Source organism: Sebastes fasciatus, chromosome 24 (assembly GCF_043250625.1).
Source record: "Sebastes fasciatus isolate fSebFas1 chromosome 24, fSebFas1.pri, whole genome shotgun sequence".
Taxonomy (NCBI): domain Eukaryota; kingdom Metazoa; phylum Chordata; class Actinopteri; order Perciformes; family Sebastidae; genus Sebastes; species Sebastes fasciatus.
This window is the reverse complement of record NC_133818.1, coordinates 13,540,239-13,564,787: the sequence shown is the minus strand read 5'-3', so window position 1 is coordinate 13,564,787 and position 24,549 is coordinate 13,540,239. Positions and strand designations below refer to the sequence as shown.

At 43.9% G+C, this 24,549-nt stretch overlaps 1 protein-coding gene across 14 annotated transcripts in view; it reads right to left on the bottom strand.

Annotated features, from left to right (window-relative positions):
• Positions 1 to 24,549, bottom strand: part of LOC141762924 (receptor tyrosine-protein kinase erbB-4-like) — a 343,760-nt gene that overhangs the window by 229,398 nt on the left and 89,813 nt on the right. For 7 of the 14 annotated variants that reach the window (XR_012592935.1, XR_012592934.1, XR_012592937.1 and 4 more), the window contains exon 1: positions 14,811 to 14,868. The exons of 3 other annotated variants lie outside the window; for them this stretch is intronic. Coding sequence is in view for 4 of the 11 variants with exons in the window: in XM_074627095.1 (XP_074483196.1) it covers positions 14,811 to 14,907 (97 nt within the window). In the remaining 7 variants the exon portion in view is untranslated. Of the gene's footprint in view, positions 1 to 14,810; positions 14,919 to 24,549 lie in introns of those variants that run through there. 4 more of the 14 variants (XM_074627095.1, XM_074627097.1, XM_074627096.1 and 1 more) reach the window with 2 other exon arrangements.

Here is a 24,549-nt window from a genome sequence, read left to right as displayed (position 1 = left end):
AAAAAAGAAAAATCGCATAAACAATAGCATAAAAAAAACAATACGTCTCCCTCTCATTCTCTCGGCATTCGTGTTGGTCTTGAAAAACCCCTCGAAAAAAAAAAAAAAAAGGGCGAGGAATTCGAGAAATAAGATAAAAGGTCTAAAGGTGCAGAAGAAAGGAAAAGCGCACTTCCTTGCTCACTGGCTGTGAGACCCTCTCAGTCTCTTTATGTTTCCCTTCTGTCTCTCTTCCTCTCATACATACAACTCACAGACAAACCCCTCAGAGCATTGAGCCTGACAAAAAAAAAAAAAACGAAAAGAGAGGAGAGGATAAAAAACATTTATTTTTGATGGCTGCTTCAAAGGCCATTACTGGCGCCTTTGAAAAGTTACCAGAGGGTTGGAAGTTCTTTTCGAGTGTCGAAGAGCACAGTGAACGGGTTACAAAGGGGTGAGGTAGCCACCCTCTGTCTTCTCCCTCTTCTACTGCGATTTTTTTGTTATCGTTCCTCCTCCTTGTTCTGGGTGGAATACTAAGTGAACAAGATCAAGACGGGGGCCTTGATACTCAAGGGCCAAATAGAATTATGTCCTACGCCTTTTTCCTATGCACTTTTTCAACCTCGATGGAAAAACGCCATGAGGTCAAGGAGAGGAGTGAAGGAGAATTCATGAGGAACTGGGCGGATGTTATTGATGTGGGTCTACCGTGGTCCAGTATACCCTATGCCATACCCCCAAGAGTACTTGAAGGGGTTCCAGGTGCAAAAAGGGGGAATCATTATCTTCATCCATTAATAACACGATGGCAGAATGCATGACTATTTTGGTCATGGGTTTAATACCCTTAATAATAAAACATCGAAATGCAATAGAGCTGTCCTCGACCAATCTTTGTTAACGAATCGATTAGTTGATTTAATCCGCAAAGAATCACACAAAAGCACCACTATAAACCCTACCAAATGGGTGAATCTGGGACAAAATCTTATCAAATGGGGGTCTAATTTGTGTTAGTTTAGGGGTCCTTGAAGTGAAAGAGTTTAGGACCCATTGCCCTATGCTAAAGGAGATAAGAGAGGAAGCATTGAAGCACCTTTCCTTAGCTCTTATCATGGCTGCCACTTAGATACTTCCGGGTCATTTCACTCAGTTAGGAACCTTCCTAAGCAAAAAAGACTATTGGACCACAGCCAGGGACTCACAGATGCCCAATAAGCCATTTCTCAAAGCCTGTAGCGGCCAAGGAACACACAGATGTGGAACAAGCGATGTATCCGCGATGGGACATTTTGGGAATAAAGGGGATGGGCGGTTCGTATGATCTGGTGCATGTCATCGTTGCGGGAACCGGACTAGGTCCCTTAGTTCCAATTGCCGGAAGATTCAATGCCACAGTGTAAGGAAGGCCCTTTCCTGTTGCAGCGTTACAATGCTCCATTGCAAAAATGCAAGGTTCATAAAGGAATGTTTTTCTGGAACGCACAACATCAACGATCAACCAACTGCTCTTCTGGCTGAATGGGAGCAAATCCCTGCATCCAGGTTCTGAAAGTCTTGTGGAAAGCTTTGATTTAGCAGCAGATTAATGCCCGTGGTTTGGAATTAAAATCACATCTGGGTGTAATCTTTGGGGCGTCCACATGCTTTTGAGAGTGTACCAGAACTTTGCAAAAAAGTACCACAACTTGACCGGCAAGAAATTTGTTAAATCTTTTTTTTTTTTTTTTAGTGAATGATGAACATCTGATTTTGTTAAAGACCTCCTTAAATTTGGCTTGAGCTAATAATTGAATAAACGTGCCAAAGTACTGGCGAAGCTAGCTTCCCACCCAGGTGGTAGCTCCTTCTCGTTAGCAGGAAAACCTAATTATCATCCTCGTGGAATACATTAAAATCAAACTATGAACAGTCTTGGTTTCTTTATTTGTTGCCTTTGTGATGCCAAGATTTTGGTGATTCGCCTGGTTTTAAGTGGCTTGGAAGAGTTATGCAAGTTTAGTTGTGATGTGTGTCGCCGCTGCCATTTTACTGCCGTCTGTTTGGCAGATCTCGAAAGTCCCATAAGGCCTGCGAGTCATGTCCAAACAATACCATTTCGCCGGGGGGCCCTGACCAGTAAACATTGTTCTCTGGCTGTTAAGTGGTACACCGGGCAGACTCGCAGGCCCCCCCATGCCCACAGCTGAAACCTGGCATGGCCCGTCCGCTGTGGGCCGAGGGCCTCGCTTGGCAAAGCCACAGTGTAGGGTTGACTGGACCCACCTGTCAACACAGTCGGGGATTAGTGGACATATCAATCCGTGGCTGCACAGATCCTCTCACCCGTTTTGTGGATCTTTCATTTCCCTACCTTTACCTTCCAACCGTCTGCTCTCTCTTGTGCCATCCTTTCCTCTCTTGCCTGCCAACTCTCTCTTTTCTGTGATCAGTCCAACTTTTGCTTGACCATTGCATTCCCAGAATGGGGTATGCCTAACAGTGACGGGTGGACATTTATTTCACTGGTGCAGGCCTAGATACAGCATAGTATTGCAATATATACCGTGGCAATATTCGTCAAGAATAGACGTCAAGTATCAATCTTTTATTATATAAACTATTAACTTCTTAACAACCCGCCTGGTCGAGCTAGAGTAAAGATACTGGTATCATATGAAACTAAAAAAACCTAAGGAATCGATTGGTACCATGTTTCGTTAGCTTGTTGGGAAGAACCCTAAATAACGCTCCAAATTTACGCTAAATTCCGGCATGGAAAAACTCGCCATGGCCATTTTCAAAGGGGTCCCTTGACCTCTTACCTTAAGATATGTGAATCAAAACTCTGAGATGAACAGAGTGAAAACTGTGTCTTATTAGATACAAACAAGAAGTTGACAAACTGCATAATTTGCAGTTGAACAAAAGGTTTAAAATCACAATACGATTGCATCGTGATAATATTGTATCGTGGGGCCTCTGGTGATTCCCACCCCTAACTGATATGACACCTTTCGGGGTATTGATAAACAACAGCATATGCAAGTATACATTTGGTTAGTTATCAATCCAGATACACGTGTTTTTCAGTAGACAAATCCAACCTGAAACCGTCTCCTTAACCGAGAGAAAAAGAGTGCTCAGTGTGCCGAGTAGTATAAACCCCCCAAACGCAGCATACACACCACTACATGTGCATTATTCACGACGAAATCCTCAACATCCGAAAAGCTGAAAGATTCCTTTTGTGCATTTTATGACAGACAAACAAACCTAATCATATAAAAAAGCTCTTAAAAATTCAATGAGGCAAAATACTACATCGGCCTTGAACTTCAAGTGCACTACAAGTTATTACTTTATAATGCACCGCTGTTGTCAAACAGCTAGGGCTCTGTGAATATAAGCAGCCAAATGCTCACTCGTTCTCGTCCTTGGGCTCCTGCACAATCGACGTAGTTAGCACAATGTGCTCAGGGTCCCGACGATCAGCCTTGAATCAAGTCGTGAGCACGCACATTTATAAATTAACAGGGGTGTGTGGAGTGCTTTCAAGTCGGGGGGGGGGGGGGGGGGGGGCTGGTGGAAGAGGAGAGCGGCGAGAAGTGAAAGTAAAAAGAGGAGCGGGAGGGTGGGGAGGTGGGTTATGATGAGGAGGAGGGGAAATTAGGAAAGGGAGAACGTGCGGGACAAGGGGGAGTAAGTGTGTTCTGCAGAGTGTGTAAAGACCACCCTTCTCCGCGGTGTGGTCCACGACCTTGAGAGGACAAGGGGGTTGGGGGGGGGGCAACAGTATATCTTCAGAGCATGTCATAATCCCCTCTGCACACACACACACACACACAGATCTTTTATAGCACACAGACTGGTAACGACATGAAATCCTGCAGCATTTTGCAGGAGCCGGCGCTGTGTGTTTATGCGATAGTACAGTCCTATCTTTAATTCAATAACCACGGTTCGGTCGTCTTTTTTTTCAAGTCGAAAGCCATCGAGTGCGATATCGAACCATCTGGATAAGAGTGTCGGCGTATAATATACATCAATAATGCATCGATGGTTTTTACTATACACAGCCGCACGGGCTTTGTGGCCGCATCATAAATGGTCTACAGACCCACTGGAGAGCTGCCGATACAGAAATGTGCATCCGCTGAACATGACACAGGATTAGTTGTGTCCTGTCCTTAGTGCTTGTCTATAGACTGTAGGGGTGCGAGGAAAAAATCGATTCGCCTATGTATTTTTACGATTTGGGAATAAATTTTTTTGAATTCCAGAATCAATATATTTGCTTCATTTGAGTCTCGGCGGAGGTCGGAGGAAGTTTTATTGTTGTAGTCTGAGTGACGTGAAGTCATATCCGTTCCGTATCCGTCAACCAAAACAAACCGCAGCGAGCCAAAACGAAAAAGTAATACCACTTATTTTGGGGGGGTCGGGGGGGGGGGAGTCCTTAGAAGTGTATGATTTAACTTTTTCCCCCATGATGTTAAAAAAGTTAACAAAAAAAAAATCGCAATAAATCGTAATCGCAATTCTTGTAGAATCGCAATACACATCGAATCAGCGCCCGACTGTCGTGATAGTATAGAAATCGGAAGATAGGTTGCATCGTCCCAGCCCTAATAGACTGCATCCTCATCCCTACACAACCTGATTGCCTGATAAGTAGGGGTGTCACGATTCTCCAAATACCCGATTCAATTTTTCGATTTTAAAGGTCACAATTCGATTCGATTTAAACATGCCATTGTTAGACAATGGACTCTTGATTCGTAAAGATCAACAGATCGTTGGTTTTATGCCCCGACGATTGTCATTTACACTTTCAACAAAGAGATTCCACTAGATGGCAGGAGGGTACTTTACAGCTAGAGTTTCTCAGAGTTTACGAGGCACACCTGAATGCACCATGAAGTCCCTGTCGGTGCTAGGGCCGAGACAAATGCTTTTGGGTCGGCAGCGTCGAAGGACTAGCGGCGCTGAAACGGGAGCGATGGAGACAGACATACAGAAGAACATGTCAGCATGCTGCGATGCGCCACCGACGTACCCGATGGTACCAACCACGATTTACCATACAAAGTGATGTAGACAAAACACTCGGTTTTAAGTGGAGGTAGCGTTACCGCGGCTGAAATCGCCAAACAGTTGGATGAACGCTGTCTTCTTTGGTTGGCAAAGCCTAGAAACTAGCTTTTCTCTCAATGATGCGCAGTGTCGTTTGTTGTGTTGCTGTGTTTTCCTTCGGACGCACGCAAGTAGGCGGGGGCGGAGTGAAAAAGAACCGCTGATCCTGTTTCAATCGATTTCTGATTTCAAAACCGTGACACCCCTACGGATAAGAATGTCAGTATTAGACGATTTTTGCAAAACACTGGACAATGTCCAACGTCAATGATACCAAAAAAGGTAGTTAAATGAATGGCCACTGTGTAACACACTACAGAGAGGTTGCCTCACACACACACGTACACACCACAATAGAACAGGATTGTAGTGGGAGTGTGTGTGTGTGTGATACACATGTATTATTTGGCAAAGAGGAGAGCGCAGATAGGCAGATGAAGAGAAGTCATTGCGCTGCTTCATCTCTCTGGACACTTCACCCACTTTCCACGCATTGTTTACACAAAAACCTGTCTGCTTGACACAGGAAGTAGAGAGAGGAGGGTGTGTGTGTATTAGTGCATGTGGGGAGGGAAATTATACAAGCTTGTGCGAGCTTGTAAGCCTGTCATTGCATATGCTTTACATGTGCAATAACTGCTTGGTGTTCTCATTTAGTTCTCGGGGATAGGTTCCTCTCAATCTGAGGGTGCTTTTCCCAGCTGTAGTCGGGTTCATTTGGTCCGGACACGCTAAAAATCACATATCTGGTAGAATGAAATCCTGCGGTTGGCCCGTTTGCTTTCACACCACAAAAGACAAAAACTGTAACATCTCGACAGATTTAAATGTCAACTTCAAAAAAACACAAAAAAAAAAAACACTTTGCAAGGTCATGTGCTTTTTTAAAATCACAATTCCTTCGATAACGCTTGTGTCCTTATACCTTGGGTGTAACGACTCCCCCGTTTTGGATTTGGAGAGGCTCTTCGGTTTATTAGACGTCTAGCTTGTTACAATTTTTTTTATTTGAATTCCTATGAAACTCCTTTCGGCCGCGTGGAGCTACTTCATAACTTGAAAACTGCATTTTTTACTGCGGCATCTCTAGATGAGCCTCGGACTTTTATTTTTTCACATCTTTTCACTGAGGTTTAATTAACTCAATGAGGGGGCTCCGTGTCCTCTGGATGATATCACCCGGAGGAAAGATTTCACAATGAAAGGCTCTGAATGCCTCTTTAACTGCATACGTTATGAACTATCCATCTATATATCCATCTTATAGAAATATGCATGCAGCTGGAAGAACACACAACAATCTCATGTACCTTTAGCCCGAAGGTGTGTGCATTAGCTTTTCATTATCATAAGTAATGGGAGTGGTTCCCCACCCTTAAAATGCCATTAGCTCCCTGCTTTCCTCCCCTCTCCCTCCCCCCCTCTCTCCCCTCTTCGCCCTTCCCGATCCAAAGCCGAGCACTGTGATTAGCTTTATGGAGCGAGGGGCTGAAGGCAGGGAGGAAAAACGCTACAAATGATATTACTTTGAGCCTGAATAAGCATACGACACATGACATTATCATCACGCCGGATGGGGACGCTAAGGAGCCTATCAAACGCTGGGATCCGCACTGCGAAACCCTCCCCCCCCACCCTCCACCCCCGTGTGATTGGATGAGTCCTCCCCATAGGGGGGCCTCGCTGTCTCGAGTCCTGGTAGGAAAATTTACCGATAAGGGGGACACGGTGTCACGTCAGAGGTTCAGTTCGCCGAGCGAGCACCTGCAGGTTTGTCACGGAAACACATGTGGAATTAAATTACATGTCGACAGAGCGGCGATCGCGGCGGGAAGAGGTGCGCGGCGGGAGATCTGAGAAACGTCGGGTGCGAATTCATGAGAGGAGAGGAGAGAGCCGGGGGCGATTCAACTTTGGAATGACCTTCAATTTGTCATTTCAGGGAAGAAATGGGTCTGAATTTTGGGCTCTCATCAAGCTCATGTATTCTCATTCTGACAAACAAACTTTGGTTTTAAACATCTTACAGTACGTTATCTCAGAATACATCCCGATTCCCCCCTGCTTGAAAGCAATTAACCGTATCTCCCCAAAAATGTCCTTTAAAGCTCAACGTGTGACATATTTTGCGTTATCGCTCATCGGAGAACACCTCAACGAGGCTTTAGTGGTTAAAAAAGGTTCATTATAAATGCGTATATTACAATTTAACAGTAGGATGACGTGTGTGAGTATGTTCCTCGTGCAAAACGCGCATTCCCATAAACCCAATTGTGTTCCTTCCCATGTGCGAATGTGCGAATGTTTGTTTTTTGCAATGCTTTTCACGAGCCATGCATATATGTATGCACATTCTGCACTGCATTGGTGTGTTTAATCCCTCTGACTGTGTGTGTGTGTGTGTGTGTGTGTCCGTCGCACGGTGACACGGGCAGCATGTGTGTCGGCGCATGTAAACATCCTGGCGCGTAAACGCCCTAATCTGTTCCCCTTCCTTGGTAATTACACTGACTAACGAGCAAAGCGTGGGGACACAAACAGAGAGGGAGAGAGAGAGAGGGAGAGGGGGAAGGACAGAGGGAAGGACAAGGGAGACGAGTGAAGACAAGGGACAGATGGCGAAAGAGGAGAAAAGTTTTGATTTCCGCATCCAACGTCTCTGAAGAGTTCACATGTGTAGGTATGGATGCCTATATCTGTCTAAAGAGTGTGCGTGTGTGTGTGTGTGTGTGTGTGTGTGTGTGTGTGTGTGTGATGTCAGGGCCAGATGCCGGCATCTAACAGCCCATCTGTGAGGAGAGCCCTGCCAGACCACTAATCAGGCAATCCATCACCTCTCTACCTGCCACTGGCCATTACTCGTGAGCCACTCACACACATGTACATGCTGCTGGACTGTGTGTGTGTGTGTGTGTGTGTGTGTGTGTGTGTGGAGGAGAGAGAGAGAGAGAGAGAAGGTCCTGAAAGCTGATGATAAACAAACTAATTAGCAACAAAAATTACCATTTTAGTCCTTGCACATCAAGGTCACACCCCCGTACACGCACGGTCACACGCACTCCAACATATGCTCGTGAGCATTATGGTGTAATTATGTACATTCACATCAGCAAATGCTCACATATGCACATTATGCCTTCAGCACTTTGTCATAGATTTAGAGGCTACTCCGCAAATACACACATGTGATATCATGCACTACATGAATTAAAGGAATGGTCCACCAAAAATACTTCCATGGACGTGTAGGGACGGCATGTAAGTTTTTCCGCTTGTTACATACATAGTCTTTTCAAAATAAACGTCTGTGTCCACAGGAAAACGTGCAGTTTCCGCTTGTTACATGCGTAGTGTGTTTTCAAAATACACTTCTATTTTCACAGAAAATGTAGTTTCTGTAGTGCCTTTTCAAAATGAACTTGCGTGTTCACAGGAAAAGTACAGTTTCCGCTTGTTACAAGATTAGTCTTTTCAAAATAAACTTCCGTGTTCACAGGAAACATAGTTTCCGCTTGTAACATGCACGGTGTCTTTTCAAAAGAAAACTTCTCCGCTCATCGGAAATGTACAGTTTCTGCAGTGTCTTCTCAAAATGAACTTGCGTGTTAACAGGAAACATAGTTTTCTGCTTGTTACGTGCATATTGTCTTTTCAAAATAAACTTCTCTGTTCATCGTATCTTTTCAAAATGAACTTTCCGTTTTCACAGGAAACATACAGTGTCTGCTTGTTACATGCATACTGTTCTCCAAAATAAACTTCCGTGTTCACCGGAAAACGTACGCTTTCTGCTCGTTACGTGCATTTGTGTCTTTTCAAAATAAACATCCATGTTCACAGGAAAAGTACAGTTTCTGCTCATTTACATGCATTTTCAAAATAAACTTCCAACGTGGGTTTACTTTAGGCAACAAAACGACATGGTTAGGTTTAGGAACAGTTAAGTTACGTAACAAAACGATGGTAAAATAAGTCAACGTCGACTTGGTTTCACACGGGATGCGAAGAGCGGCCTCCTGGGTGAACGTCTAGTGTTTGTTTGACCCAACCTAACCTCCCCTTCCTCCCGCCTGACGTGGACTTTCCCGCTCTTTATGCTATAATAATGAGGCGGATGGGTTTACATCGGAGTTAGCTGAAAGCCCGGTGCGTCTCATACAGATGCTAAAGAGCAGCTTGGTGTGTCGGCATCAGACGCCGAGGGGCACTGACCAGGCCTTGGTTATTTGACGGGCTGGGAGTGAGCACAGTTTGGAAGGCTATTTAGACTTGAGAGGTATTAACATCTGCTCCACTGCGAGCCTCTGCGACCGTCAGTTACCCAGAACACCTTCCTCTACGTAGATGCTGCATCTAGATAAGACACATTTGCTAAAAGGAATTTTTACGGCACTGAAGTCAAATATGTTCTCCGCCTAATTGTCATCTTTAATTTCCTGAATGGTGCACACTCCTGACGGTGTTATTTAAGAGGAATCTGCTCGCTTACCTGCCTCATTGCTGTGGAAGCAGATAATGATTCAATTTGCCTGTTTTTTTTTCCTTTTTATGTAGCGCTGCCTTCACATCAGTTATCATTTATTCCTTCTCAGTCTCCTTATCTGTCCGTTTTTAGTCTTTCCGTCCTTCCCACATGCTTTTTCTCCGAGACAAGACGACGCTCTAGAAAGCAAAGGGAGCTGGGGATGTGTAATGAGCTCCTCAGCCATATTACTGACTACACACACACACACACACACACACGCAGAGTAAAATCCACCTGTGTATGTGTGAGTGTGTTAGCCCGCGGCGACGACTGCATGATACGCCGTCTGATCGCTGCCGTAGAGGCAGGAGGGATTTCATCTGGCTCTGAATGAAACACTTTTGAAACTAAAGGCAGTAGTAGGCTGCCAAAAACACACACACACACACACACACACACACACACACACAGTGATAACGGAGAGTACAAATGAACACAGACAAGTGAGATAACAAAAAGCACACACACACACACACACCGTTGGAACTTAAGTGAAATTGCACATGAGACACAAAAGAGAGAAGCCCATACAAACACTATATGAAGAGAGAAAACCAGAGCACTCACATGCCCAACACACCTACAGTACACATCCAATGCAGTGTGTGTTCATTTGCTCAACGCTAACCAACCAAGACCAGCCAAATTAATCTCTCTCCGAGTTAATTTACGTCACGTCGGTGTGTTTTCACCTTCCCCATGTAATGCACCTGGAAGTACAACAACGTTCCAGTCAAACTTGGACAACTGAAATATTAGAGAAAGTATAAGTATACCAGTATATATATAAAGATTCCATGTTGTGTGGGCGCACTTTGGCCTCAGTAAACACGACACAGAACAAAACAAAGCAGAAATACTGTCGGCTACAGGTGCCAATCCCATGGGTGTTCAGGAGCTTGAGCACCCACAGACAATGTGAACAAACACCTACGATAAAAATCATATGCAGAGAAAAAGTATAAACTGTGAGCTTAACCCAGCGTCCATATAAGAAACTTGTCTGGTATCCTGACAGTACCCTTTAATGCTACTACAGGGGAACTTTCATTTAGTGTTGATTTTTGGCGGTCCCTCTCATCTTACTGCAGCAGGGTCTGACAGTTTGCAAAGAGAATATCTTAAGGCTTGTCAAAGTTAACGTGATAATAACGCACTAACGCAAAATCGTTTTAACGTCACTAATTTCATTAACGCATTAAAGCAATCGATCTTTCCGAGGGTGCAGCGGGCTCATTTTTAAAGCTAGAGTGAAGATTACTGGTATAATATGAAACTAGAAAAAAAACTAAATTTTGGCGAGGAAAAACAGGCATGGCCATTTTCAAAGGGGTCCCTCGACTTCTCACCTCAAGATATGTGAATGAAAATGGGTTCTATGGGTACCCACGAGTCTCCCCTTTACAGACATGCCTACTTTATGATAATCACATGCAGTTTGGGCAAGTTATAGTCAAGTCAACACACTGACACACTGAGCATATTTTGTATGCTAAATGCAGTACCTGTGAGGGTTTCTACACAAGAATAGTCATTGTTTTGTGTTCTTAATTGATCTCCAATAAAATATGTATTTACATACATTTGTATAAAGAAAGAAAATACTTAAAAATATTTGACAAATCTCCCTTTAAGGTACATTTTGAACAGATAAAATAATGTGCGATTAAGTATTTTAATCGATTGACAGCCCTAGAATAACTATATAGAAATATCATCGCTGTTACATTGAGACTGTGTCATAACCAGTGAAAAGTTCCTTGTGGTAACTTCAAGTTTTGACTTGGTTTCTTACAGTAAAGTGATATAAAAACGTGTGATTATATGCCAATGTTTGACCTATTTGGCTCTAACCTCACATAATAACTTCCAGAACATTGCACCACTATAACAAGTAAATACTTTAATGAACAAATTGCTTTTTTAAAAGAAGGTAGAGTTCCCCTATGGCACTGACTAATGTTAGCTAATTGAATATGTTTTAATACATGACTTATTGTTCGGTACATAGAAGCGTGAAATGTGAAAAAAGATATTTAATTAATTCTTACCGAGGTAATCAGAAGTTAACTTCAGGTTGCATTGGCCTACAATGTGTATGCATCGTTTTTTATGTGTTTCAAGTGCTCCCAAGTGTAGGACAGACCTCTACAAGCAAATAAGCTTCTAACAAAGATAGTGGTGTAAGATCTGCAGGGTTCCAACACAACAAGTGTTTATTTCTCTGTGTGTGTGTGTGTGTGTGTGTGTGTGTGTGTGTGTGTGTGTGTGTGTGTGTGTGTGTGTGTGAGAGAGGGGGAGACACAGTATGTAGTGGTTGGGGCGTTAAGCTGCAACCCCCGTGGCGCTGCAGTGATGTGGAGGGGTGTAGCGATACAGCGCTCACGCTGCGCTAAAACACCACCCACGGGCGCCGCGTCCCTCAGCAGACCTTCACTCTCGCACACATGCTTCGGCGCGCGCAAACAAAACGATGGCGCTGTATCCCAAAAAACAAGGGTCCAATGCAATAACTTTTGCATAACATAAATCATTTTCGGGGGGTAGAAATGTAATATGAAAGTTTGTGTGTTTGTCAGGGGACACCGGGGGGATGGAAGGGGGGACCGTAGCAGAGGAGACGTAGCATTCGTTGCCATCTGTTTTCCAGCCTGACAATTAGGACACAGTCTGAGCAGCAGAAGCCAAGTTTGCCCTAATGCAATATTCTGTCTCTCTCACACACACACACACACACACACACACACACACACACACACACACACACACACCCTCTTCCCCCGGTGTGGTGGCTGTCGATCGATGCCGTGCCTTGTCTGCCACTCTCTTGCTCACAGTGCCGGACTGTAAATCACATAGATAAGCCAAGACCTATAAAGTACATGACCTGAAGGCCTCGAGAGCACTCGCACACATTCATACACACTCTCTCACACACACACACACACACACACACACACACACACACACACACACACACACACACACACACACACACACACACACACACACACACACACACACACACACACACACACACACACACACACACACACACACACACACACACACACACACACACACACACACACACACACACACAGGATGGATGGGTTGCCAAAAGGAGCTGCGTCCACTGAAGGAGCGAGAGAGGAGAAAAAAAAAAAAAGACACCTGCAGCATTAATCTCAATGCCGGGGATCAACGCTGAAAATCATACGTGCACACCTCTTTGCGTGAGTTAATGAGCTTAAAGTACCAATAATGGATAAATATTTAATGGCGCACAACAACATGGGCAACATAGCAACAAGGCAGAAACGGTCTCTAATATAATTAGACTTTCATTGTGTTTGGGAATGGCGAGAGAGATGCTGTAAATGCAGAAACGCATTTCACATGTTTCAATGCTGCTGTAGCTTTAAAGGGGACATATCGTGCTCATTCTTCAGGTTCATGTTTGCATTTGGGGTTTCTGCTAGAACATGTTTACATGCTTTAATGTTCAAAAAACACATTATTTTTCTCATGCTGTTTGCCAAAATATACCTGTATTCACGCTCCGTCTGAAACGCTCCGTTTTAGCGCATTTCAACGGAATGGCAACGGAATTGCGTTGCTAGGCAACAGCGTGGGTTCATGTTTACATCCTGTCAGCTGATGTCATTCACATACACTGCGACAGGAAATAAACTGGGACACATTTAGTATGTTTAAAACTGTGAAATGGTCTAAATTGTAGATTTGTGACATCACAAATGGACAGAAATCCTAACGGCTTGTTTCAAACGCACAGTTTCTGAATACAGGATGTGTGTATTTCTCCGTGGATTGAGTGTTTTGATACTTTTCACAGTATTTATATTATATTATTAGATATTACACAGACTTTATAATCTCGCAAATTTGTGATTTTTTTTGTCGGTAAATTTGCAACTTTAATCTCAGAGTGTATATATATATATTTATTTATTTTTTTGTCTTTCTCCAGATCCATACAAGGGGTAATGCTGCTTCATAATGCATCAAAATCCTGCATCCTGACTACAAGCCCTGCTACAGGTCTTTTACACTGAAAATTCTTTTTCAGCCTGAGAATACCATAAAAAACTGAATTAGATATTTCTATATTTTCAACTCTCAGCCACCCCTTTGCAAGCCAAGACAGCTTGCTAGCAGTTCAAATTCAGCTGAACTCAAATGGGGGGAAAATTCCATTCAAATGAATTTGATCCAAAATCATAAATGCTGGTGTGACCAGCCACTAAAGCCGGTAAGACGGGCGTATTTAGCTGGATCTCCTGGTGCTCTCTCAAGTCTTTCAGTAAAAGGGAAAGGTGGCACATGAAAGAAGAGAGGAAGTTAGGGAATGACTGTAAATGAAGGGTGAAAAGAGGTGAGATTAGAGGGAATGGGAAGGTGGGATAGCATGGGAAAGGAAAATAAAGAATCAGGCAGATAGGGAAAGGCAAGCAGGAGGGGAAAAAATGGATGGATAGATGAATGGATGGATGGATGGATGGAGAGAATAAGGGACGGGGAGGAGTGACCGGCCTGGACTCGCCCGTAGTTTCACCAGTAGGAGCAGCTTGTGTGGCAGCAGGACGACTGTCACCGCTGCCTGCCAACCGCGGCCACGCTGGCGCCGCGAGGCATCCACCTGTCGCTCAAAAACCCCGTGTTTGTTTTCAAGCCGCTCTCCAGGCTGATTGTTGAGACGGAAGATGGAGATCTGCCCGCATGACGGCTCATAAATACGACATAAAACGAGGTTCTTAAATTTGCAGAATGATTACAAAGTGATGCATGAAGCAGCATTTTTCATAATTAACACTGAGCACCAAGTGGGGGCGCTACAGTTGCATATAGTGACAGATCTCTCACTCTGAGGGGGATTGCATAATTTGCTTTTTTTTCCTCCTCTATATCTATTTGAAATTAATTAACTCCCTGCATCCCTGATATAAACACCCAGAAGGAGAAACACCACTGATATGTTCCGACGTTGTGTCTACCTGCCGAACAAGCCGCTGACCGGAGAACGACGTCTTCCAACACGAGTCACAATAATTAGCCTGTCGGAGAGCAGAGTGGGAGTTGAGCCCGCCTGGCTGTTAGCACACAAAGCAACAGTCGGCAGCGCGCGCGTGTGTGTGTGTGAATGTGTGTGAACAGCGAGGGGTACCATTCTCGCAGCCTGTTCTGACCGCCCCACCATCTGCGGGCATGCCGGGTGCCCGCCTGTTGGCCCTCCTATGCCAGGCACTTTGACGTGGTTGCATGGTAACAGGTCTGAGAGAGCGGCGAGGGGCTGCTCTGGCTTCAGCAAAAAAAACAAAAAACACTGATTTCAGCTAGTGAAAGTGCATGTATTTCCTTTGAATGTTACATTTTGATGTAAGAAAACCTGACCTCAAGGATTGATTATAAAACATTCATTTGAAAAGAATTTAGCAGGCGTGTCGGGAACATTTCACACCAACAGCAGCGCTGCAAAAACCTCTGGCTCCGCTATCCTATGGTGTAGTGCAACATCAAATATTTATGCACAGCGCTGACCAATCATACTTGCAAGTGCATGCACACTATGTTGCAACATGTGCATAGTAACACTGCTGTTTTGCATAGTGCTATTCGGCAACCTGTGCACGTCATCGTTCGACCATGGACCTTTTTCTAAATGAGTATTTCCTGTTGAAATGTTTGTTGATGCAGTAGCTGACAGGAAGTAAACTTGGACCAATGATGTTGCCCCAAGCAACAGAATGACAATGAAAAGGGTCTATGAGATCTAAAAAGCAAAGAACGAATATAACCAAGAAGTGAAAGTCGATTGATCGCTCCAGCAGAAGAGCTACGCCTCCGCCATTTTGGACTGAAAGCGACCAAAATGGCGGCAGCGGCAGTTGTCAAAAAAACTCCAGAGTTTCGTCTTCTATACTCTTTGTCTAAAGGATGACACAATGATCTGACTTAAGTACTTTTAAAGGGACAGTGTGTAGGATTTGGCAGCATCAAGTGGTGTGGTTGCAGATTGCAACCAACTGAGTACCCCTCCGCTCACTCCTCCCTTTCCAAGACTGCGTTAACGTGAGCCGTCGAGTGCAAATCTGTAGTAACGCAGTTCGCCTCGCTCAGAGGCCGTCCTTACCGTAATAACACTACTTTAGGAGCAACGGAAGTTAGACGGCGGCAGTTTTGCACTCGGCGGCTCACGTTACCGCAGTTTCACAAGCATGTCGCAGAACTACGGTGGCCTTCAGTTAACGTAAAAACGTGAGAGGCTCTCTCTAGAGCCAATATTTGGTTTGTCCGTTCTGTGCTACTGTAGAAACTAGTCGTGGGAAAAAAAATCTGAAGTATCGCAATTTTTTTTTTTTACGATTTTGACATTTTTTAATAACAGAATCCATATATTTGCTTCATCTGAGTCTAGAAGGAAGTTACCGCTTTTATTGTTGTAGTCTGAGTAACGCAACGTCCTAACCGTGATTCAACTTTTTCCCCGTGCTTAAAAAAGTAAATATCGAATCGCAATACTTAAAAATCGCAATACGGCACTCAAGTATCGTGACAGCATCGAATCGGGAGATAGGTGTATCGTCCCAACCCTGGTAGAAACGTGGCGGAGCAACATGGTGGACTCCTGTGAAGAGGACCCGCGCCCCTATGTAGATATGAAGGGCTCATTCTAAGCGAAAACACAATTCTTAATTTCAGGTGATTATACACTAATGAAAACATAGTAATGAATATCATATTCCATTTCCGTAATGTCACACACTGTTCCTTTAATGTGTGTTACCAGTACTGCTTAATAACACAACAGAGCCCATATACTAGTTCTTTTTTGACAAATTCTCCTTGGATCATATTAACTAAGGTTTATTATAATCCTTCATATCTCTTCATTTTTACAACATCAACCTTTCACAGAGACTCCACATTCTCTCCCAACGCATACAGATTTGTTATTCAATGCGGACTAAATCAGGCGTGAACAGTATTAGCTTAGCGGAGATAAGGCGGAAAACTAGTCTTGTGCAGTGAACAAGCAAGGACACAATTTCTTTTTCCATTCACAAACAAAATGAGACTCAACCTAAAAAAAAAAAAATCTCTCTCTCTCTCTCTCTGCTTCTCTCAGACACACACCCGCACGCAGGGGCAGCTGCCTAAAAATGAAATAAGATAGCGAAACGGTGGCTCAATCATCCGTGACTCCATTTTGCTCGGCGGCGCCACAGGAAAATTAATTGCACTAATTGAGTAACAGAGTTCATCAAACTGGTATTCTCATTTTCCACATTCATTAGGCACTCTCTTTGTGAGAGCACCCCCGAGGTGACGCTGTGTGTGCGCGCGTGGCAGCTGAGGAGAGAGGGAAAGGCGACAACACCGCCGGTGGGAACTCGGGAGAGAGAGCATCACCGCGGCTCAAACGCTGCACGTTTTTTAACAGCTCTTTAAAAAGCGTGAAGCGAATATAAACATCCGTCGACTTTTTCCTCTACAATCCCAACCACACACGCTGTGAGGCTGCGTCATTGTTATAACTGCTTAAAGTGAGTTGCAGTTTATGCCTGCTGTCAGTTTTTCTCACCACGGGTTTTCCCTTTTGCAATGGATTTCACACAATTGCAGTGCGTTTGTGTGTGCCCGTGCGAGCGCGTATGTGTGAATGACACAGCGAGCAGCCTAAACTGAATCACAATGCGAGCGGAGACGTAACAACGCCTGGCGAGACTGAAGAAAAAAACGGATAAACAAGGGTTTCCCCACCGGTGTTTGCATCTCTGCGCGCTGCATGCATGCGTACTGTGGCGTCGGTTGATCTGTGTTGGGGCTCACACACGTGTGCAAGCAGCCATCTGCGCTGGGGGGGAAAGAGGCCGAGAGTGGGAAATGGAAAGTAGATTGAGAGCAGTAAGTAGGAGTGTCTGTTTACTGCCAGAATGTAATCTTATTTAATAAACTGGGGGGAGAATTGAACATTTCGGCCTAACGCAGTCTGTCAGACAGCTTACACAACTAAGTGGCACCAACAGCTGCGAGAGCCGACGTCCTTTCTTTCACTTTGCAGGTGGATGTTTGCTTTTGAGGAGCCCCTCAGGAAAAGATTTTTATTAAGCCAATCAACCGTCAAGATGTACGTGAAAATAACACCGCACACGAGTTTGATTAGCGTCAATCATAAAAGTGAGGCGGCAACGCTGAACGGCGTTACGACAACAAAGCATCTTTGCACAACAAATAGAGCTGCGACGATCAGTTGCAGACTATTGGATTAATCGATTAATCATTAAAGTAATGGGCAGAAAATGCTGTTCTCAGCCTCTCAAATATGGAGATTTCCTAGTTTTCTCTGTTGTATATCATATTAAAGTGAATATCTGACAAAACAAGACACTTTTGATACATTTTTCACAATTTTCGGACATTTTATAGACCAAACAATTAATTGATTAATCTATAAAAAATAATTGTCTGATTAATCAATAATGAAAATAATCGCTAGTTGCAGCCCAAAAGTACATAGTAAAACTGTAAGAAGACCTACGGTTGAACGGCATCACAACAACAAAGCACCTTTGCACAACAAATACGTTAGAGCTGCGACGACGAGTCGACTAATCGATTCGTCGCTAGACGGGAAAATAATCGCAGAAGGTTTTCAGAATCGATTAATCGTTAAAGTCATTGGCAGAAAATGTCTCAAATGTGGAGATTTACTGTTTTTCTCTGTTGTATTTTTGGACATTTAAAGACCTTGGACTTTGAGGAGCTGACAGACTGACAGAAATCAATTATTATCAAAGGAATTGCGGTGATGAGTGATTTTTTGATGCGCCCACCTCGCTCCGGCTTCACTACGGCGACCATAAACCAAACTTTATAATGTGCACGGACATGCAGAACGGGCCTTCTAAACTTAATGCATGGAGACTGGACAAGAAAAATCGGTTTTGTTTCAACGGATTTTGCTTTTTTAAGCAGAAAAAAGTAAACTCACATGGTGCTTTTTGTGTAAAGTTCTTGACCTTAAAGGGAATGGAGAGTCCAAAATGTTGGCTCCACCGACTACTTTTACACAACCCTGCTCTGCCAATAGAACTCTCTGTTCTGTAACCGACACAAACAAAAAACGAAATGCAATAAATGGAGCCAAAACACGACCTCCTAGTCGTCCAGTTCGACCTTTTTTCATAAGAATTCGACACAAAGCGTGGTTGAATCATGTCCACATTACATATATAGCTATGTGCCAGCACATCCTTTATTAACTTGCTCATACTGTATTTAGTCTACAGTTTGAATTGCTTATTCAGATTTGACATAACTATGAAGTAAAGGTGCTGCACTCTATTCTAACCTCCCTCTTCAGCTAACACACTCCATTGGTTCTGCACACTAGCATTAGTCAAGCGTTGAGCGAGATCGATGTGAACGCCACTCGAGCATATGGAACCACCTCATTGCACGCGTACATATATAGCATATAGGTGTGCGTGTTGGGAGGTGATAGAGGGGGGAGAAGGAGTTCATGTATGTTGAGAGAATAAGACTGCTGAAGAGAGAGAGTCTGTGAGTCGAGTCCAGCCTTATATGGAGGATCTGAACTGGAAGGAACAAGTTTCCCACATCGACTGAGCACAAAGCTGCCCGACCCTGTCACTCATCCTGTGTGTGTGTCCTTCTTTTATAGACTTTATGTGGGGAACTGTCAACCTTTCTCTTCTAGTATCATGTGTAAATGCACTTTTTAGAATGTGTGTGTGTGTGTGTGGCCATCCACATATCATCCGGTGCCAATTATAAAGAAGCCGCCCTCCTCTAACATGCCTTCCTCCTGTGGGGAGGAACGGTGCCGATGACACGGGCGAGTCCATCCGCAGACGCCGCGTCTCGCTGCACCCCCCACCGTGTCACCTGTCACTCAGAAAGCCAAGCTTCTCGTACGTCCCCCCTCTTTCCCCCTGTAATCCGTCATGCCCAAGTGGGGTCGGACGGACCGGTTCGCGGTTCTCCGGCTAATTGCTCTGAGGCCGGAGCTCGCCACAGAAGGACTGTAGCAGGCGACTGAGCAGGGAGGTTAGGAAAGGTCAGAGGCAAGGTGAGGAGACAAAGGGCTTTACGGGAAGCGCGGTTGGGACGGTTGCTTTAATGCTTTGTTACGGATTTGGACTCTGACCAGGGACCTTTGTTGCACGTCATGATCCCGTGTTTCCTGTCTGTCTCCACTATCGGTCAATAAAGGCTAAAATGCCAAAGTAAGCAATAAGGGAAGAAGTCGTAATGGAGGTTGTAGTGAGCTCAGTTTTAAAGCTAGAGTGAAGATACTGGTATCATATGAAACTAAATAATCTAATGAATCCATTGGTACCAACCATGTCATACTACCTGGTCGCAAAGGAGGCTAAATAATGCTTCAAACAACCAGTACTGCTGGAATAATACCAAATGGATGTTATTTTAATGTGATTAAACCCAACTTTGTTTGGAATACACATCACGTGAGGGCAATATAACAGGGCTGTCCTCGACCTAAAAAAAGCAGAAAAAAATCACAAGTCGAGTGAAGAAATATTAGTTGACTAAAACAACCGACTAGTCGACAATATAACGTAAAAAATCAAGCTCTTAAAACTAGATTTTGACCCAGGGTCCCTCTACAAGACAGCACCATAATGCTAATTCTGCAGGAGCTGCTTGGTGGTGAAAATCCCCTGGAAAATTTGCAATGAATCTAATTACCAAAACCAATTGACATGCGGTGGACCTGGGCCTCCAGGCGCCCCTGAGGGCCTGGAGCCCCGGGGACTTCGCTCACTTTTCCCACTTTGCCCAAGTTGCTAATCCAGCTTTGTGCAAAAGGAAGAAGTAATGCATTTGACATTGCCGTCAATAGGCGGGATCAGATTTGGTAGGCACTCGGCATACATACATCTCGAGGTCCTTCGTCCTCTTCTCCTTCCCTTCACTGTACCCTCCACCTCCTCCCCTTTCCTCTCCCCGTGCAAGCCGAGTGGAATAATCACCTGTTATGCTCCCTGACAAAACACCAAAGCTGGTGTAAAGCCAACACGGAGGAGTGACTCACCAGAGTGTGAAATCTATCTATCAACCAATCTCACGCAGTCGCTGAGAGCGCTCTGCTTGACACAGTTTGCCACGCCGTTTATTGAGCCTCCGTGAACTCGTATCACGCCGGCGGCAAAAAAAAAATACACACATCAAAAAAAAAGACCCGCATGGACACACACGGGGCGAGACAAAAAAAATAAACGCTTTCTATTTGTAATCTGCAATAAATGACGTCTCTAACTGCGCTGTTAGAGCAACACATCATAATTACAGTCAGAGCAAACATTTCTACACGAGTTAGTTAATCATGCATGTAGATGACGATAATAATACAACACTGTGTGCCGGAATGACTTCTCTATAGCCAGGCTAAAGATCCAGACAGTGAACTAAACAGACTGCCTTGACAGACTCACAGAATCTGATTTCACTTTACGGTCACAACAACATCGCTTGTTTAGTCCGAAACAAATGTTCTAAAGCCAAATACGTTCAATTTTCAAAAAGATATAAAACAGAGAAAAGCAGCAAATTCACACATTTGAGAAGGTGGAACTAGAAATTATCATTTTTGTTTATAAATGGTAGGGATGGGGGGAAAAAAATCGATACCACATAGTATCGCGATATCTTGCGTTGCAATATTGTATCGATACACGGACGTCAATTATCAATCTTTTATTATATAAACTATTATATCGTGTCATATGAAATTAGAAAACCTTGACCTTTGACCTCAAAATATGTGAATGAAAACTCTTAGATGAACAGAGTGAAAACTGTTTCTTATTAGATAAAAACAGATGTTGAAAAACTGCATAATTTGCAGTTGAAAAAAAAAAGTAATAAATCGCAATATATCTTAAAATCGCAATAAGATCGTATCGTGACTTAAGTATCGCGATAATATCGTATCTAGGGGCCTCTGGTGATTCCCACCCCTAATAAATGGCAATAAATGATCAATAATAATCACATATATATATTGAATAATGATATATTCAGCAAATATTTTCCATTTCTACATTGTGAATAATAAAAAAAAATAGCATTTTGCTTTATAAATGACAATAAATGCTATATATTAGTGTCAATCAATCTAAACTGTTTCCACTGTAGAGCTTTCATTTTTAATTAATCTGTCGATTCTTTTTTTTTTTTATTAATCCAATAGTTATTTGGTCTATAAAGTGTCAGAAAATGGTGAGAAATGTCCTGAGATGACGAAGACGACGTCCTAAAAATGTCTTGTTTTGTCCACAACTAAAAGATAATCAGTTTACTGTCATAGAGGAGGAAATAAATCAGAAAATATTCACATTTAAGAAGCTGGAATCAGAGAATTTTGACTATTTCTCTTAAAAGAAACCAATTAATCGATTATCAAAATAGTTGCTGATTAATTTTGTAGTTGATACCTAATTGATTAATTTATTAATTTTTGCAGCTCTACTCCGCTGAAACATTATTCAAACAAAAGTAGCACGGTGACTTTGCAAAAACACACACTCTGATTCCCTTTTTCCATGCATGCTCACATCCCCTACTTAAATAAATATGGTTGCATGTAACAATGGAACAGAAGTATGTAATCCTCATATCCACAAGAGAGCAACTCTCTTTCAAGGTTTTTATTGTAAGTGAGGTGGCGGGACATTCGCGGCCCCGCTGCATCTCTGCATCAAGGACACGATCCGACCGCATGGTAATCCTCCAGTGAATTATATAGCGAGTGAGAGTGATGTGGTGCGCGGCGAATGCCCGCACTAAATATTTACAAAAGCCCCATAACTGATCTGAATGAGCCTTTAGAGAGTGACTTGGGAGGTAGCACAATGGGAGAGGAGTGACCTTGCAAGGGAGTGTGCGGGGGGAAGGCGGCAATTATGTGGTGTGTGAATGCCTCGGCTGTTGGGGGAGCGGAGGAGGCGAAGACGGAGGGAGGGAGAGGGGAGAAAAAGAGGGAGATCATCTCTGCCTGTGGAGACGCAGGGAGAGATGGAAGGATGGACGGGTAAGAGAGGACAGATATCCCTCCCTTCCCTCGCTCCCTCCTTCGCCAATCTCCCCGGACGGGAAGTGTGAAGTTACAAACGCAGCCGAAAGCCACTATTGGTCCGCAGCCAAGCATTTTAACTAGCAATACACAGGCCCACATATGAAGAGCTTCCTGGCATATTAGACAGTTTATTTTTGGGCCTCTCCGACTTTCATTCAGATATCCTCAAGTGGATTCGACTCCAGAGAGTGCTGAGCTGATATGCTTCCTGCAAGGGAGCGTGTCAGGTGTGTGTGTGTGTGTGTGTGTGTGTGTGTGTGTGTGTGTGTGTGTGTGTGTGTGTTTTGGGAGGTTGGGTAAAACACTTTTCACGGGTATCTGCCGGTTGTATCAAGGGATCGTATCGAGTGAGGCTACTGTGACAAGCGTGTGCCGGAGTGTTTGTGTGTCTTTGTTCAGGGTGTGTGGCTGTCAAAGATATGGACAGGCACACTTGTTCTTTTATGAGGGGGACCTGGTGGAGCTCCGCTGGGACGCTGTGTCAGAGCAGAGAGGAGGGGAGGGGACGGGACGGGACGGGACGGGAGAGGAGAGGAGAGGAGAGGAGAGGAGAGGAGAGGAGAGGAGAGGAGAGGAGAGGAGAGGAGAGGAGAGGAAACAAAATGAGAGGAAACAAGGAGAGGAGAGGAGAGGAGATAGTAGAGGAAAGGAAACGAGAGGAATCGAGGAGAGGAGATAGTAGAGGAGAGGAGAGGAGAGGAGAGGAGAGGAGAGGAGAGGAGAGGAGAGGAGAGGAGAGGAGAGGAGAGGAGAGGAGAGGAGAGGAGAGGAGAGGAGAGGAGATAGTAGAGGATAGGAGACAAGAGGAGAAGAGAGGAATCGAGGAAAGGAAATAGGATAGGAGAGCAGATAGTAGAGGAGAGGAAACAAGGAGAGGAGAGGAGAGGAGAGGAGAGGAGAGGAGAGGAGAGGAGAGGAGAGGAGAGGAGAGGAGACATCCCTCAGTCATTAAATCCTGCCTCCCAGGACTCTTGAAAGACAAACCTATTTAGAACTAATATACCAACAATGAGTCTTCACCATAACAAATTATCCATCATTGCAGGCTGTCAGTGTGTCAAACAAAGTGTCAATGAATATTGGTCTGTGGTAAACCTCTGCAGCAGCACCATCCACATGGATTTGTTTCAGGGATGTTCCTAACCACCAATTTCCCTGATGTACAAACTGAAGTTTAAACTCAGACTAGTCGACTATTCTAAAAGCACACTCAAAAAACAGTCAAAATTTAATCTATGAGATTAAACATTGTGTATAAGAGCCATTTGAAATAGTTAATCACATTTTTCAATGACCAAATCGTATTTGAAATGCAGCTGGAATCAATATGTCCCCAGTGTCCGCTCTGGTCGCCTGGATATTTGATGAAAACGCCAGCGGGGACTGAGGTCTAAGAGGAGTGAGTCATGGTTTGGCATCGCTTATAGGCTATACATGCTGTGCTATGTGGCACTGGTCCATGCTATATACTTGTCCCTATACAAAACATTGATCAACTTGCAATGACAACCTATTTTGCCATTTAGTTTGCACCACTTGTGTCACAGTGTCAAGTGAGGACACATCGGCGTGGTAACAATCAATCAGAAAACGCCGTACTGAGGAGACAAGCGTAACCTTTCAAGTGTAACATTTCAGAATGAGTTTTGGATAACTGAAATTGAACCATTGATTCATCGGAGAGATATTATTGAAAGCTAAGTTCCGTGTTGAAAACATTATAATTCACAGAAATATTGTGTGCGAGCTCAGTCGCAGTCTCCAAACCCCCCGATCCAGC